Source organism: Chiloscyllium plagiosum, chromosome 13, assembly GCF_004010195.1.
Source record: "Chiloscyllium plagiosum isolate BGI_BamShark_2017 chromosome 13, ASM401019v2, whole genome shotgun sequence".
NCBI classification, from domain to species: domain Eukaryota; kingdom Metazoa; phylum Chordata; class Chondrichthyes; order Orectolobiformes; family Hemiscylliidae; genus Chiloscyllium; species Chiloscyllium plagiosum.
Genome location: NC_057722.1, coordinates 46,212,867 through 46,227,141, shown reverse-complemented (window position 1 = coordinate 46,227,141; position 14,275 = coordinate 46,212,867). Strand labels below are relative to the sequence as shown.

General features: G+C 37.0%; 1 protein-coding gene across 2 annotated transcripts in view; it reads left to right on the top strand.

Moving 5' to 3' along the window:
- Positions 1-14,275, top strand: part of dis3l2 (DIS3 like 3'-5' exoribonuclease 2) — a 300,765-nt gene that overhangs the window by 194,353 nt on the left and 92,137 nt on the right. For both annotated transcript variants that reach the window (XM_043702288.1, XM_043702289.1), the window contains one exon: positions 8,715-8,794. In XM_043702288.1, coding sequence (XP_043558223.1) covers positions 8,715-8,794 — 80 coding nt within the window. The remainder of the gene's footprint in view (positions 1-8,714; positions 8,795-14,275) is intronic.

Genomic DNA, 14,275 nt, shown 5'->3' with positions numbered 1-14,275 from the left:
GTGTGGTTTTACAACAAAAGAAGCAAAAAAGCGTTAAGCAATTCGTTTAGCAGAAGCTGAGATGAGCAGAGTTTTTTTTTAACATTGAATTGAAAGCTTCTGAATTCAATTTAAATAAAAGCCTGACTGAAGTCAGAAGCGAGAATAGTTTCTCCTAAGAAGCAAGTTTGTTCAGACTAGCTAAGGGAATAAGTTACCTTAGGGTAGGTTTCAGTTTGTGCAAACTTTCAAACTAGTCGTGTTTCGTTCGAAGTCTGCATTGGTTATTCAAAGTTGAGGAAGTCTTAAGATCTCAGTGATATGAGGGCTGAAGGAAAAGATTTCACATCTCCCAGGACAGCAGTTGACAGGGAAGTCAGTAAAGTCAGATCTATGGATAGGTCAGGGAAAAATACCATTTATTCTTTTTTATGTTTATGAAAGTGTTAGAGAGTAGACTTTATTTTTTCTGTGTTCTGAAATCTTCCAAACAGCATTATATTTAGATATTTACCTTTTTATTTTTTCTTGCATGATAAACTTTTATTGGGAAAACAATATCTGCAGCATTTTACATTTGTATCTCAAACTGCCACATTAACTTAAAGAATAAATTATGATCTGTCAAACCAGTTCGCATTCTGCGTTCTTGATTTGTTCAGTCGTAAAATCAGCTGGAATCATAACGGGTAATCATGACGCCAGACTGAATATAACTGCTACAAAACAAAGCAAAAAACTGTACTTTATTCCAATTCATTTGGTTCAAAATTAAAAGAATATTTCTATAAATTTTTAAATAGGAAACTTATACATAAATATTAAATATTCATATTTAATATCTACCTTTGAACAAAAGTGCTTTAGCCTGAGGAAGGTTTTCCAATTTACATTGGGCCAGTTTCTCTCAGTTTTTTTTATATAAAACACATGATAAATCTCAGACGTTTTGACCTCTTTTGGTTCTTTTTCACATACTTTGAAAATTATTGATCTCTTCCATACCAATTTCCTATCTGAAGTGAACTTGCATTTGTAGTTCTGCTTTGACTTGCTTTCAAGGTATTACTGAAGTTTATATGTTCTGAAATCTTGGCCATACTCAGATGTATTAAAATTCATACATTCTGTGAGAAAGCTATATTTTTTAAACATTGAAATATATGAAAACAATACAATGTTAACAAGTTAGGTCTAAATTGTCTTGGCATTCAGAAATTCTGTGCTAGTACTAATGCAGAGTTAAGATTGTTTTCTTACTGCAAATTAGTACCACTGAGTTGGTTTCCTGTTTATTTGGGTATTACAATACAGCGCAGGCTGAATTAAAACTTCCACACAGTATGAAAAGAATGTAGGCAAGCATTTAGTGGTTTATTCTGATTTCTGTCCATGTGCCCTTTTCCTGGGAACAAATTCAATTTAAGAATGAGAACTTGAAATCATCTCTATAAATGATAGATGAGCTTCTGTCGTTTTTAAAATACACTTGTTACATCTGAGAATCTGAACATAAATTTAACTTAATGCACTCTGTTTTCAACTGCAGTTTTATTGTGTGGCTAAGTGGCACGTGATATGACCTTAATGTCAACTTAAGCCATGCTGGAGACTACCCCTGCTGGTGATGTGGAATAGCTCAAACAATACCACTTTCAGTAATGCCCTGATGTGAATAGCTATTTTGTTTAGTTTTCAAAAGAATAAAATTGATTTTGGCACCTCATTCCACCCATTGCCAAGAAATGGTGGTTTCCCAGTAACTCAGAGGATGAAAGTTTTAAATAATGAAGCAATGGCTTTTGAACATGTTGTAAATTTCTTAACATAATCATATTAAAGTTTACCACAATGGCTGTTGCTTTTCTAACATTATATTGGCAGTTGTTTTGATCTTTAACTGATTGATAACTTGCGTTTTGTGGTGTAGCCAAGCATTATATTATGTAGAGATAATTAGAAATGTTGAAGCTTTTGTTCAATGCCGCATAGAGCAATGTGGTCATGAGAACTAACTGGGGTGCCATTATTTCCAGGTAATGAAACTGCATCACTCAAACACATCTCAGATTGGCAATGCTACAGGAAATAAAACCCTGACCAGGCTCTTGTACACTCAATTCAGTTGAAATAAATAGTACTAACTAGTCATTAACAAGTTTACTACTTGAAAGTTTATTTTTATGCTCCTTTATTAGATTTCATAAAGGTGGCAGTTGAAAAATCTAGTTTATTTTTAGTTATTCTTCAGATCTTTTTCCAAGGAAAATTATTGAAAATTCCTCGATAGAGGAATAGAAAAATAAGTGGTGTTACTAACAAAGCTACAATGCTCATAGCAGTAATATGTTTTTTTAGTGAAATGCAAGACAACTTGAAATATGATACAATAAACAATTAAGGTGTATGAGGTTATTTAAATTTCAACTTTCAACTCTTGAGTATATACAGAAAACTCAACGTAGATAATTGACCACATTACTTAAAATGAAAGATTCTGTTTACATTTGATGCATAATTCTAAAATTCAAATTTTGGTAAATTCTGATTGCAATTTTAAGTTTTATAAACCTCTTTTCACAACAAATAATAGTCGATTCAGCAAGATCACATGACTCTCAGTGTAATTCTGAACATGTTTGTGTGTTTGTTTTGTATGCAGAAAGAAGAACACACTTAAAGAATAAAAAATTTCATTCATGGAAGAAAATATAGGAATTTTATGAAGAAATGCTTGATTAAAAACAAACTATAAAATATTAAACTTATTTATTTTTCTGTTGGGGTTCTGTAAATGGTCTTAATATATCTTCAGTCTGATTCCCAGGGTCATATTAAGTTATGTTCTGAGATACTGAATGGCTGGATTAATAATGATTTGTGAAGTTTCTGCAGAATTTAGGCAGCCATTTTAAGCTATGTCAGCACCAAAATATTTTGATCTCATTCTAACTATTTATGAGATAATAAGCTTTGCTAGTTAATTTAACTCTGTGTCTTATCTTTCTTGATCATTTAATGGCTGGGAACAATTTCTTCCAATCTATTCTGTGCAGACCCCTCATGATTCTGGATATAAGTTTGCATGTTGAGCTGGCTGATTCGTTTTCAGATGTTTCATCGCCATACTAGGTAACATCATCAGTGAGCCTCTGGTGAAGCACTGGTGTTATGACCCTCTTTCTGTTTAGGGGTTTAGGTTTCCTTGGATTGGTGATGTCATTTCCTGTGTTGATGTCACTTCCTGTTCTTTTTCTCAGAGGGTGATAGATGGGATTCAAATATGTGTTTGTTGATAGAGTTCCGGTTGGAATGCCATGCTTCTAGGAATTCTTGTGCATGTCTCTATTTGGCTTTCTTAGCATGGATGTGTTGTCCCAGTCAAAGTGGTGTCCTTCCTCATCAGTATGTAAGGATACTAGTGATAGTGGGTCATGTCTTTTTGTGGCTAGTTGACATTCACGTACCCTTATGGCTAGCTTTCTGCCTGTTTGTCCAATGTAGTTTTTCTTACAGTTCTTGCAAGGTGTTTTGTTTGTTGGCTGTATAGGGTCTTTTAAGTTCATTAGCTGCTGTTTTAGTGTGTTGGTGGTTTTGTGAGTTACCATGATGCCAAGGGCTCTGAGTAGTCTGGCAGTCATTTCTGAGATGTCTTTGATGTAGGGGAGAGTGGCCAAAGTTGCTGGATGCGTTGTGTCTGCTTATTTGGGTTTGTTGCTGAGAAATCGATGGACTGTGTTTATCGATGCTGCAGTGTATGGTGCCTCATTGAAATAATGTTTTAATGTGGCTTCATTTGTTGGTGTTGGGATGATTGCTTCAGTAGCTCAGTATTTGGTCTGTATGTGTTGTTTTCCTGAAGATACTGGTTTGAAGTTGCCCATTGACTGTTTGTTCTACTCTGACATCTGGGAATGGCAGCTTGTTGTGGTTTTCCTCCTCTTTTGTGAACATTATGCCAGTAAGGGTATTATTCATGGTCTCGAAGGTTTCCTCTAATTTGTTTCATTTCGCAATGACAAAAGTATCATCTACGTAGTGGACCCAAAGTTTGGTTTGGATGGTTGGCAGAGCTGTTTGTTCGAATCTCTGCACTGCTGCTTCTGCGAAGAACCCTGATATCGGTGATCCCATGGGTGTTCCATTGATTTGTCTGTAGGTTTTGTTGTTGAAAATGAAGTGGGTGGTAAGGCATAGGTCGACTAGCTTGATAATGTTGTCCTTGCTGATGAAGTCGGTGGTGTCTGGTGTATGTGTCCTTGGTTCTTCTAACAGTGCAGTCTGTGTTTCTTTGGCCAGGTTGATGTTGATGGATGTGACAGGGCTGTTACGTCAAAGGAGACCATAACTTCATCCTCTTCTATCTTGGTGTCTTTGGTGTTCAGGAATTCTTGGATGGAGTGAATAGAGTGGCGTGATTCTTTACTAAGTGTTTTAGTCTTTGGTGTAATATTCATCAAAAAGTGCAAAAGTTACATCATTGTCTATGTGGAATGCTACAGAAGAGCCTTCCTCCTGGCTGAAAAATATCTATTCACCAATATTCTGTCTCATTCTTTCAAATAGTTATGTATCTGTGTTTGTTTGGTCCTTTATTATTCCATGATCTAAAAGTTTGTTCATATGTCTTTTGTGCAGTGCTGTATCTGATGTCTTTAAGAAGTCTATATTGACCACATTAGCAGCATTGCCCACTGTTATCCATGTTGGCTTTTCTTAATTGACTTCCACTTGTCCATGTGAAGTTTAGTTTTCTCCTGAATTATTGTTTCTAAATGTTTGCCCCACACCAGAATTAAATATACTGGTCGTAAATGCTGAGCTTATCCTTTATCTACTTGCATTGAAAAAGGCGCACGCTATGCATGTCAGCAAAGAGTTGAATTTTCTCTGTCTTCTCTGTCCACTGTTTATTCCTCAAGTAATGGGTTCTCTTTTTCTGTATTGAGATTTACATGAATATAGATCATTCAGCACAATGATTGTTGTATTTGAGGGCAGGTAATATATTTTTCCTCAATACAGATGAAAAATATTGAAAATTTAGATGAAAGCCAGTAATTTTCCCCGAAAGGAAAAAAAGTGCATTTCTTTCTTACTGTGATCATCATAGTACAGCAAACATTTTATTAACCGGCAACAATAGACCAGGAGGGTGCTGGTTGATCAAATATTCCAGTTGATCAGAAGGTCCACATAATCAATGTAAAAACCCACATTAAGTAGAAGAAATGTAATGCAGGGATGTAAATATTACCGCTTTACTTAATTTACAGCATAAATCTCTTAATAATGCAACCTTGCTGTAAATAAAACTTATTGATAGACAGCCTTTTCACTCACACACTCAACTGATTACATGGACATCATGAAGATCACAATAATATGGTGAACGTCCGGTCTTTGAGGTATATAACTTTTGCTGTTTTTCGAGAGTGCCAATTCATAAGGTGCCGGTTAAAACAAATGTGCTATACTTGATAACCAGTTGAATTTGAAGAGCAGTTGTCAGTAGGCAAAGATGGCAGCTGACTTCACTTATCAAGGCTCTCAATTAGCAGCATTTAATCCAAATTCTTCACAACATTGAGATATCAGTCAAATATAGTATCCATTTAAGAATTGTCTTATATGATAAGATAACTTTTGACTTCCATCACTACCTTGTGACTTATTACCCCATTTGCCTTTGACTGGCAGTGAACTCCAACACTGTTGTATATGAAGATTTACAACTTTTGGAAAATACTTGTGTGTGGTGCATTAAAAACTAAATGCAACAGTGGAAAGAGAGATATGATTACATTTCATTCATGTGAACTTGATGTAAACTATCATAATTAGGTTGGTACATAAAAGTGTATTATTGGCCCAAAAAGGTCATGTGTATAGCACATATAATAATAACATGGTTTGCAGATGGCTTGATCTCAATGCTTTATATTTGCAGCATCAGCAATGCAGGCTAGAATATCATTCAAAACTGAGACAAGAATAGCAATGTCCATGTAATATGGAGGGGTCACAGAATGGGATAAATCATAAACTGGTTTTCCATTCTGCTTGGTTTGTTTATTTGCTACCCACAAATTAATTGTTTATCATCCACATCTTTAATGTTTAGAACGGTAGAGCATGAAATGAAGTGGGAATGGCTGGAAGGAAGGGTAACCATTGGGTTGCAAACCTGATAGGAAGTGTTTTTTGAACTTTTAAAACTATATTGTTGTTCCTTCACTTTGGTTGGGTCAAAAACTAGAACTCCCTTCCTAACAGTACTCTGGGTGTACTTGCACCAGATGGACTGTAGTTGTTCAAAAAGTGACTCATGATATCCATTTAAAGACAACTAGAGTTATGTAACTGGCTATACCACTTATGCTGACATACCACAAAAAAATAAACAGAAGTTTCAGCCTGAATCGGCTATTTATTCATGGTTTTGTGTAGGTATGAGAAGTTCCCAAAATCTGAAGGCTATCTATGAGCAGGCAATGAAGAGAAAACTTACTAAGGAAAAACATTAGAAGCTATTATTAAGGACATTATAACATAGCCTTTGAACTAATATCTTATACTGTAGATAAAGGGGAATCAATAGATGTTGTGTACTTAGATTTCCAGAAGGTATTTGATCAAATACCACATCAAAGGTTTCTTGCAGAAATTAAAAACTTTTGATATAGGGGATAATGTTTTGGCATTGATAGAAGATTGGTTGACTGCCAGGAAACAGAGAGTAGGAAGACATTTCTCTTTTTTTGGGGAGGCAGGAAATCATAAATGGTGTGCCACAAGGATCAATTGCAGGACCTCAACTCATTGCAGTTTGCATAAATGACTTGGATGAAGGGACCAAAGGTATGATAGCTAAACTTGCCACAATAGGTGGAAAAGTGAATTGTAAAGAGGATGTAAGGAACCTGGAAAGGGATATAGTTAGGTCATAAGTAAGTAGACAAAGATCTAGCAAATTAGATACAATGTGGGAAAGTGTGAAGTTATCCCCTTTGACAGAACAAATTAAAAGCAAAATATTATCTAAATGGTGAGAGGATACAGAGTGTCCTAGGTGTCCTCGTGCATGAATCACAGAAGATTAGTATGCAGGTACAGCAAGTAATCTAGGAAGTTAATAGAATTATATTTTATTATGAGGGGGATTGAATGCAAGAGTAAGGAGGTCATTGCTTTAGTCATACAGGATGTTGGTAAGAACATATCTGTGGTATTGAGTACAGTACCAATCATTGTACTTATGGAAGGATGTTACTGCATTGGAAGCAATTCAGAGAAGGTTTTCTTGACTAATACATGGGATGAGCATATTGCCTTTTGAGGAAAATCTAGACAGGCTATGCCTGAATCCTCTGCAGTTCAGAAGAGTGAGAGGCAACTAAATTGAGAAAAGTTTGAATATAAAGAGAAGATTCTTATTTATTCCGATAACAATTTCCATTTATGCAAACACAGAAACAGGAGTAGGGCACTTAACCCCTCAAGTCTTTTTGTATTATTGAGTGAGAGCAAGGCCAGTTGATGATTGAAATCCATACATGGCATTATAAATGTAGTGAACATTCCCAAGTTTCCTGCGTTAAAAGAGAATAATCAATTAAGAAATAGAGACTGAGCTAAAAGATGAGCTAGTTGTTTAGTCAGACTTGGCTTTAAATTGATATCCTTAAAGGACGAGAGATAAGTGAGAAGGGTTAGATGGGGAATTTCAGATCTTAGGACCAAAACAGCTGAATGAACAGATGGCAGTTGCTTGGGCAATAAAAGTCAGGCATGCACAAGAAGCTAGAAATGGAGGTACACAAAGTTTTCCATGGGTGCAGGGCTTAAGGACATTACAAAGATGTGATTGTTGATAGTTTGGAATGCCAGGATTAGATTTTTAAATCTGAAATATTCGTAAATTGTGGCAAGCAAAGGACTAAAGAAAAAAGAGACTTGACATGGATTAGGGTGTAGGCAACCAGGATTTGGCTGAGCTCACATGTTTGTATGATGGAAGATGGAAGAGCATTGGAATAATTAATTCTGGAAATAACAAGATGAGGATCTCATCAATAGATGAGCTGAAGCTGAGTGCCTGAGGTGATATAATTTTGATTAAGATTTTGTAAGGTTGCAGACTTGAACGTTGTACCACAAATTGCCATAAATTTCTGAGGCAATTTATTTTGTGACAATAGTGTCTCTTAATTGGAGCTCTTCATCATTAATAGTTTGTGCTAGTGTCTTCTATCATTTTACAGCTCTTGCATATTGCAAACAAATTCAAAGGTTAAATCTCAGTGGTTCTGCCTTTCTAATATGTTGATTAAGCCATTTATTTCAGAGATGGAGACTGTACAACATTTAATGTAGTAGGAAGAGTACCTCTATTTTTAATTATTGTGTTGTAAAGTCCTTTCATTTCATAGATTAGAATCATAGAATTCCTACAGTGCGGGAAGAGGCCATTTGGCCTATCGAGTCTGCATTCACCCTCCGAAGAGCATCTCACCCAGATCCAGACTCCCACTCTATCCTTATAACCCTGTATTTGCCATAGCTAAACCACCTAGCCTGTATTCTATGGAGCAATTTACCATGACCAATCTAGCTTACCTGCCGTGAGGCAGCAGTGCTAACTACTGAGCCGCCATGCCCATCAGAACTGAAAGCATTCCTTTATTTTAATTTGTAGAATTAATCCAGTGCTGTTGAATGTCCCTCTTTTACAGTCGAAGATCGCTTTCACTTTGGATACAGAGACAGGAATGCCTCAAGGATGTTACATCTATCAATATAAGGACAGCAATAAGTAAGTTAGTCTTTTTGGAAGTGCTACTAGCAGTATTTATCTATGTTTTAATCAGCTTTCAATCTCTACATTGTATATGTTGAAACAGCAGATGATACAAATTGACAAAAGTATGTAAGTCTTCATTTTGCACTTGTCCTCTTTCTGAGGAATGTTCATAATATGTACTAATGTAACAAGTTACAGTTATTATAAGTTTTTATACTTATAATATCAAAGTTTTATTAACTTTGATAAAGATGAATCAAATAGTTTAGTCTGCAAAGTTGACAGTTACATGATTGATATTGTGATTTATGATCTATGATCAATGTTGGTTTTTGCAAAATGGTAAATTTGGGATGAAGGGGTACATTCTGAGGCAATTTTGAGTGTTAACTTTGGTCCACTGAATTAATTATCATAGGAGAATCCAAGGTACAATGTGAAGCACTGTGCTAGAGAAAGAAACCTGATGGGAATGTTTGTCTGGATTAGCTTCCAGTGTAGACACACAGAATGGCATTTAAAGATCTACATGATGATTCATGATCCTGTTCATGGGAAATTTGTGGTCCTCATTAACTTGCAAAGAAGGTTTTAATTCTTCCTTTTGATATGTTGAATGCTGCTTTTTCTCCTGTCATAAACTTGGCCATATGTATTATAGCAAATAAATAAATAAACTGCATAAGACAGAAGAAGTAATTTAGGCTATCTTCTTGAAAGACAGTTTAACAAACATCTGCTCATGTTTAAAAAGAGAGAGGGCAGGCTACTACAAGAATTATAATTGAATACTCTGGCACCTGCTTCAGATACTGGTGGTCCACTCCTGCAGAAAATACCTCCTTCTCTTGTTTCCTCCCTGTTACCTGATCCAGAAATGTGTAATCCAGATGGATGTAAATAGATTTGTTGTATGAAGCCTTCTGCCTTCCTGAAATCTGTATAGCAGCATAAGATTTGGAACATTTAATCAAAAACCTGAGACAAGTTGAGTAAAACAAGAACAACTGCTATGTTTGAAATACAATTGATATTTCCAGTCATTAGTTGACTAGCTTTGGCAACAAAAAAAATGTTCCATTGTAGATTTTAAGTTTTGAAGAGTGCCAAGACAGTACAACATACTGCATTCACTATGGAAAGGACAACCCTGGTGTTATTTCACACAAAGTGGAGTTTTTTAAAAATATGCTGAAAAATGTGTTGCTGGAAAAACGCAGCAGGTCAGGCAGCATCCAAGGAGCAGGAGAATCGATGTTTCGGGCATAAGCCCTTCTTCAAGCTTATGCCCGAAACATCGATTCTTCTGCTCCTTGGATGCTGCCTGACCTGCTGCGCTTTTCCAGCAACACGTTTTTCAGCTCTGATCTCCAGCATCTGCAGTTCTCACTTTCTCCTTTTTTTAAAAATATGTAGGTTCCAGTAAAATAATTTTTCTAGAACCATAATTCTTGTTACCACTTTGATTTTGTAGCTTACCCGAATATCATTTCTTAATGCAGTCCTCTTGATAAATCAGGAAAACTTTTAAATGCAAATAATGAAGAATTTATTGAAAATTTTCCCACAAAGATATTTATTTCTGCATTTCTCCTGTAATATTTAGACCACGTGTTTTGGTTTTTTTTTTACTTAACATGTCAAGAAAAAAAATGAACAGTATTCATTACTGTTTGAAAGTTCTTCGGGTTTAATAGTATGCATAATGGACCAGAGTCAGTCTGTGGTGAACAAGCATCTATTCAAACCGTGGTCAGTTGGACAAAAATATTCCTGGACAATGTTTTGCAAATTCTGGCTTCAACAAGAACAATGCATCTACATTTGGAATTAGGGGAGAGAAATATTGGGTCCAGATTTTGTGTAGATAATCAGATAATCATGGTGAGGTTAGTGGCACTCGCTAATGGAGTAAATCAGAAAACAGTCCTTGGCAGCTAACAGTAACAATTGTGTGCAGCTTAGCCCAGAAATCCCCAAATCTTGTTGCTGTCATAAATAGCCCATTTCTATAGAGGAAATACTGTATCAGTTTTCACTGATAGATATGTCACTGAAATCAATACGGTGGTATGAATTCAGAGCGAAGTGGAAGAAAGCGTTTTTTGCATTCAGAAGTAAGTGATTTGTTTTAAGTGTAATAAATGACAATTAATACCACACTCTAGCCTTGATGAAGTAATCTTATGTGTCAAATCCCATTCCTTCAAATTTTAATTATTATTAGAGATTATCAAAAATCATAGAATCTCTGTAGTGTTGGAACAGAGCCCAGCAAGTCCATACTGACCCCTTAGAAGAGCATCCCACCTCGACCCACACCACTCCCCTCCCCCCACCCCCACCCCACCCCCATCCTATCCTTGTAACCCAGCATTCTCCATGGCTAATCCACCTAGTCTGCATATCCCTGGACACTACGGGCAATTTAGCATGGCTGATCCACCTAACTTGCACATCTTTGGACTGTGGGAGGAAACCAGAGCATCTGAAGGAAACGCATGCAGATGGGAAGAATGTGCAAATTCCACACAGTCAGTCGCCTACAAGTGAAATCAAATTGTGAGGCAGCAGTGCTAACCACTGAGCCACCGTGCCACGCCTCATGTAAACATAATGGAACGAGAAGATCGCTATGGAGCTGGTGGGTTCTGAATGAAAGGAAAGATGCTTGACAACAATGTTCTGCTTCACTCATGAGCAAACACCGATGGCTGATGTGGGAGCAGTACAGTGGAAAACCACTCAGCCTGCAAAGAAAAAGCACCAAGGAAGCTCTCTATATTTTTACTTTCTCTTTCTCCTCTGTCTCAATTCGATTTTTCATTCTCCTCTCCTCCACACTGTGTATACAAATTTACTTTGATTTAAATATTTTGACTTACATTTCTGAATGACCCTGCATGTCTCAGTGAGGATTCTTCAGTCTGGTTCAGGAGACATGCTTTCTGTCCTGCTCAGACTTGTCCCAGTTCCTAAGGGGTGCCATGTTGTTTCAAGTATCCAATAATCATATATTTCCCTGTGAAACGTCTGTGGGATGCTGTAAGCATTGCTGACAGCAAATGCCATTCATTTGCCCCTTTCTTTGAAATTTAGATCACTGCTTCTGTCATTCATACTTACGAAGCAATCTTGCACAGGGCATGTACTTCCAGGTCACATCATACATCCCACTTCTGCAATCTTTGGTCATGAAGTTCTTTTAACATTTATCATAATGAGCTGTTGTGTCCCATTTAATTTTGCTGTATCACTCAACAGATTACAGCTTCAGTTCCTAGCTACTAACTTGCCTGATAGAGTGAGTTTCTGAAGTCTAACAGTTTAGTCGTTATTTTGTATACTCAAAAAAAAGTCTGTCTCCTAATTATGGGTAATGCCACAAATGAGTTGTAGTTGTATATGGATCGATAAACAAAGATGGAGATGTAGTCCAGAATTTTGCAGCATTAAACCTCCTTTAATTATAAGTTAGTGAGTAATGCCATAGAAGATCTTATGTATATGTACATCACAACTAATCATGTTATTTATAAACCTGGATCAAATTTTTTTCCAATATGCACATATGGAAAGCAACTTAAGAAAAGTATGGAAACTGTTTTTAATATGCAGGAAACACAATTAAACTATCAAACTACAGGAAAAATTGTGTTGTACAGGAAATGTCTGATCAAGAGAATGGTTACTGGCACTTATATTCAGCTCAAATATACAGAGTTCATATTTGGGTGATGCGAATCTATGACTCTGGAAGGCTAATCTCTGAAAAGGAGTAGTCCAAGTTTTACTGCAATTGTTACTTTATTAAAGTTTTGCCAGGATCAAAATCCTGTTCCAGACCAAACCATTTTGTTCACAATCTTGCCATTTATTTGACCCCTAACTGAGATTCAAACGCCATACCCTCTATTACCAATTCCACCTCCAAAACAACATCCAGTCCCTCCCCTACTTCAGCTCATCTGATAGTTTAAATCCTCTGTCATGCGTTTGTCTCCTTCTCAACTATTTCATTAAACAAAAAATGAAGAACTGCTGGAAATCTGAAACACCAATAAATTGCTGGAAAAATTCAGCACATCTGGCAGCATCTGTGGAGAGAAAGCAGAGTCAACTTTTCAGATCCAGACCTACTGAGTTTCTCCAGCAATTTCTCTTTTATTGTTCACCCATTTAGCTCATCATTAGCCACCCTTCTTAACCATTGAATGTCAAGGGATGGTGGTTAGATTGTTTCTTATTGGTGATGGTCATAGCCTGGCAAATGTGTAGCTTGAATGTTACTTGCCACCTGTCAGCCCAAGCCTGGATATTGTCCAGATCTCGTATTTGCACATGGACTGCTTCAGTATCTGAGAGCTTGCAAATAGTACTGAATGTTGTGTAGTCATTCCTATTTATGAATTTATGGTGGAAGGTAGTTGATGGTGCAAATGAAGATGATTAGGCCTAGGACACTACCCTAGGGAATTTGTGCAGAGATGTCCAGGAGCTGAGATGTCTGATTTCCAACAAACACAACCATCTTCCTATATACCAGATATGGCTCCAACCAGAGAATATTTGCCCCCGATATCCATTGTTTCAGTTTTGCTGGGGCTCCTTGTTGTCACACTTGGTCGAATGCAGCCTTGATGTCAAGGGCTGTCACTCTCATCTCACCTCTGGAATTCAGCTCTTTTGTCCATGTTTAAATCAAACCTGTAATGAGGTCAGGAGCTGAGTGGCCTTGGCAGAACCCAGACTAGGTGTCATTTGGCAGGTAATGCTGATCAGATGTGGCTTAATAGCAGTATTGATACCTTCCATCACTTTTTACTGATGATCGAGAGTAGATTGGTGCTGTAATTGGCTGGGTTGGATTTGTCTTGATTTTTATGTACAGGACATACCTGGGCAGTTATGTGCATTATCAGGTAAATGCCAATGTAACTGTACTGAAAAAGCTTGGCTAAGGGAGAAACAAGTTCTGGAGCATAAGTCTTCAGTACTATTTCTGAAATATTTTCAGGGCCATAGCCTTTGTAGTATCCAGTGCCCCCAGTTGTTTATTGATATCATGTGGAGTGAATCAAATGGACTGAAGACTGGTATCTGTAATGCTGGGGACTACTGGAGCTGGCCATCTCTCTGTTATCTTTGATCCCCTTGCTAATCAGAAACCTATCTATCTCTGTCTTAAGTACACTCAAGGACATGGCCTCCAAGGCCTTCTGCGGCTATGAGTTCCACTGATCCACCACCAGAGAACACACTGGCTGAAAAATTCCTCCTCATCACAGTTTTAAAGAATCATCTCTTTACTCTCTAGCTATACCTTTGGGATCTGGTTTCTCCTGCTAGTGGAAACATCCTGTGTATATCTACGCTATCCAGGCTTCTCAGTATTCTGTAAGCTTCAATCAAATCCCCTCTAATCCTTCTGAACTCCATCAAGTACAGACCCAGTGTCCTTAACCACTTCTCTCATGACAAGCTCTTCATCCT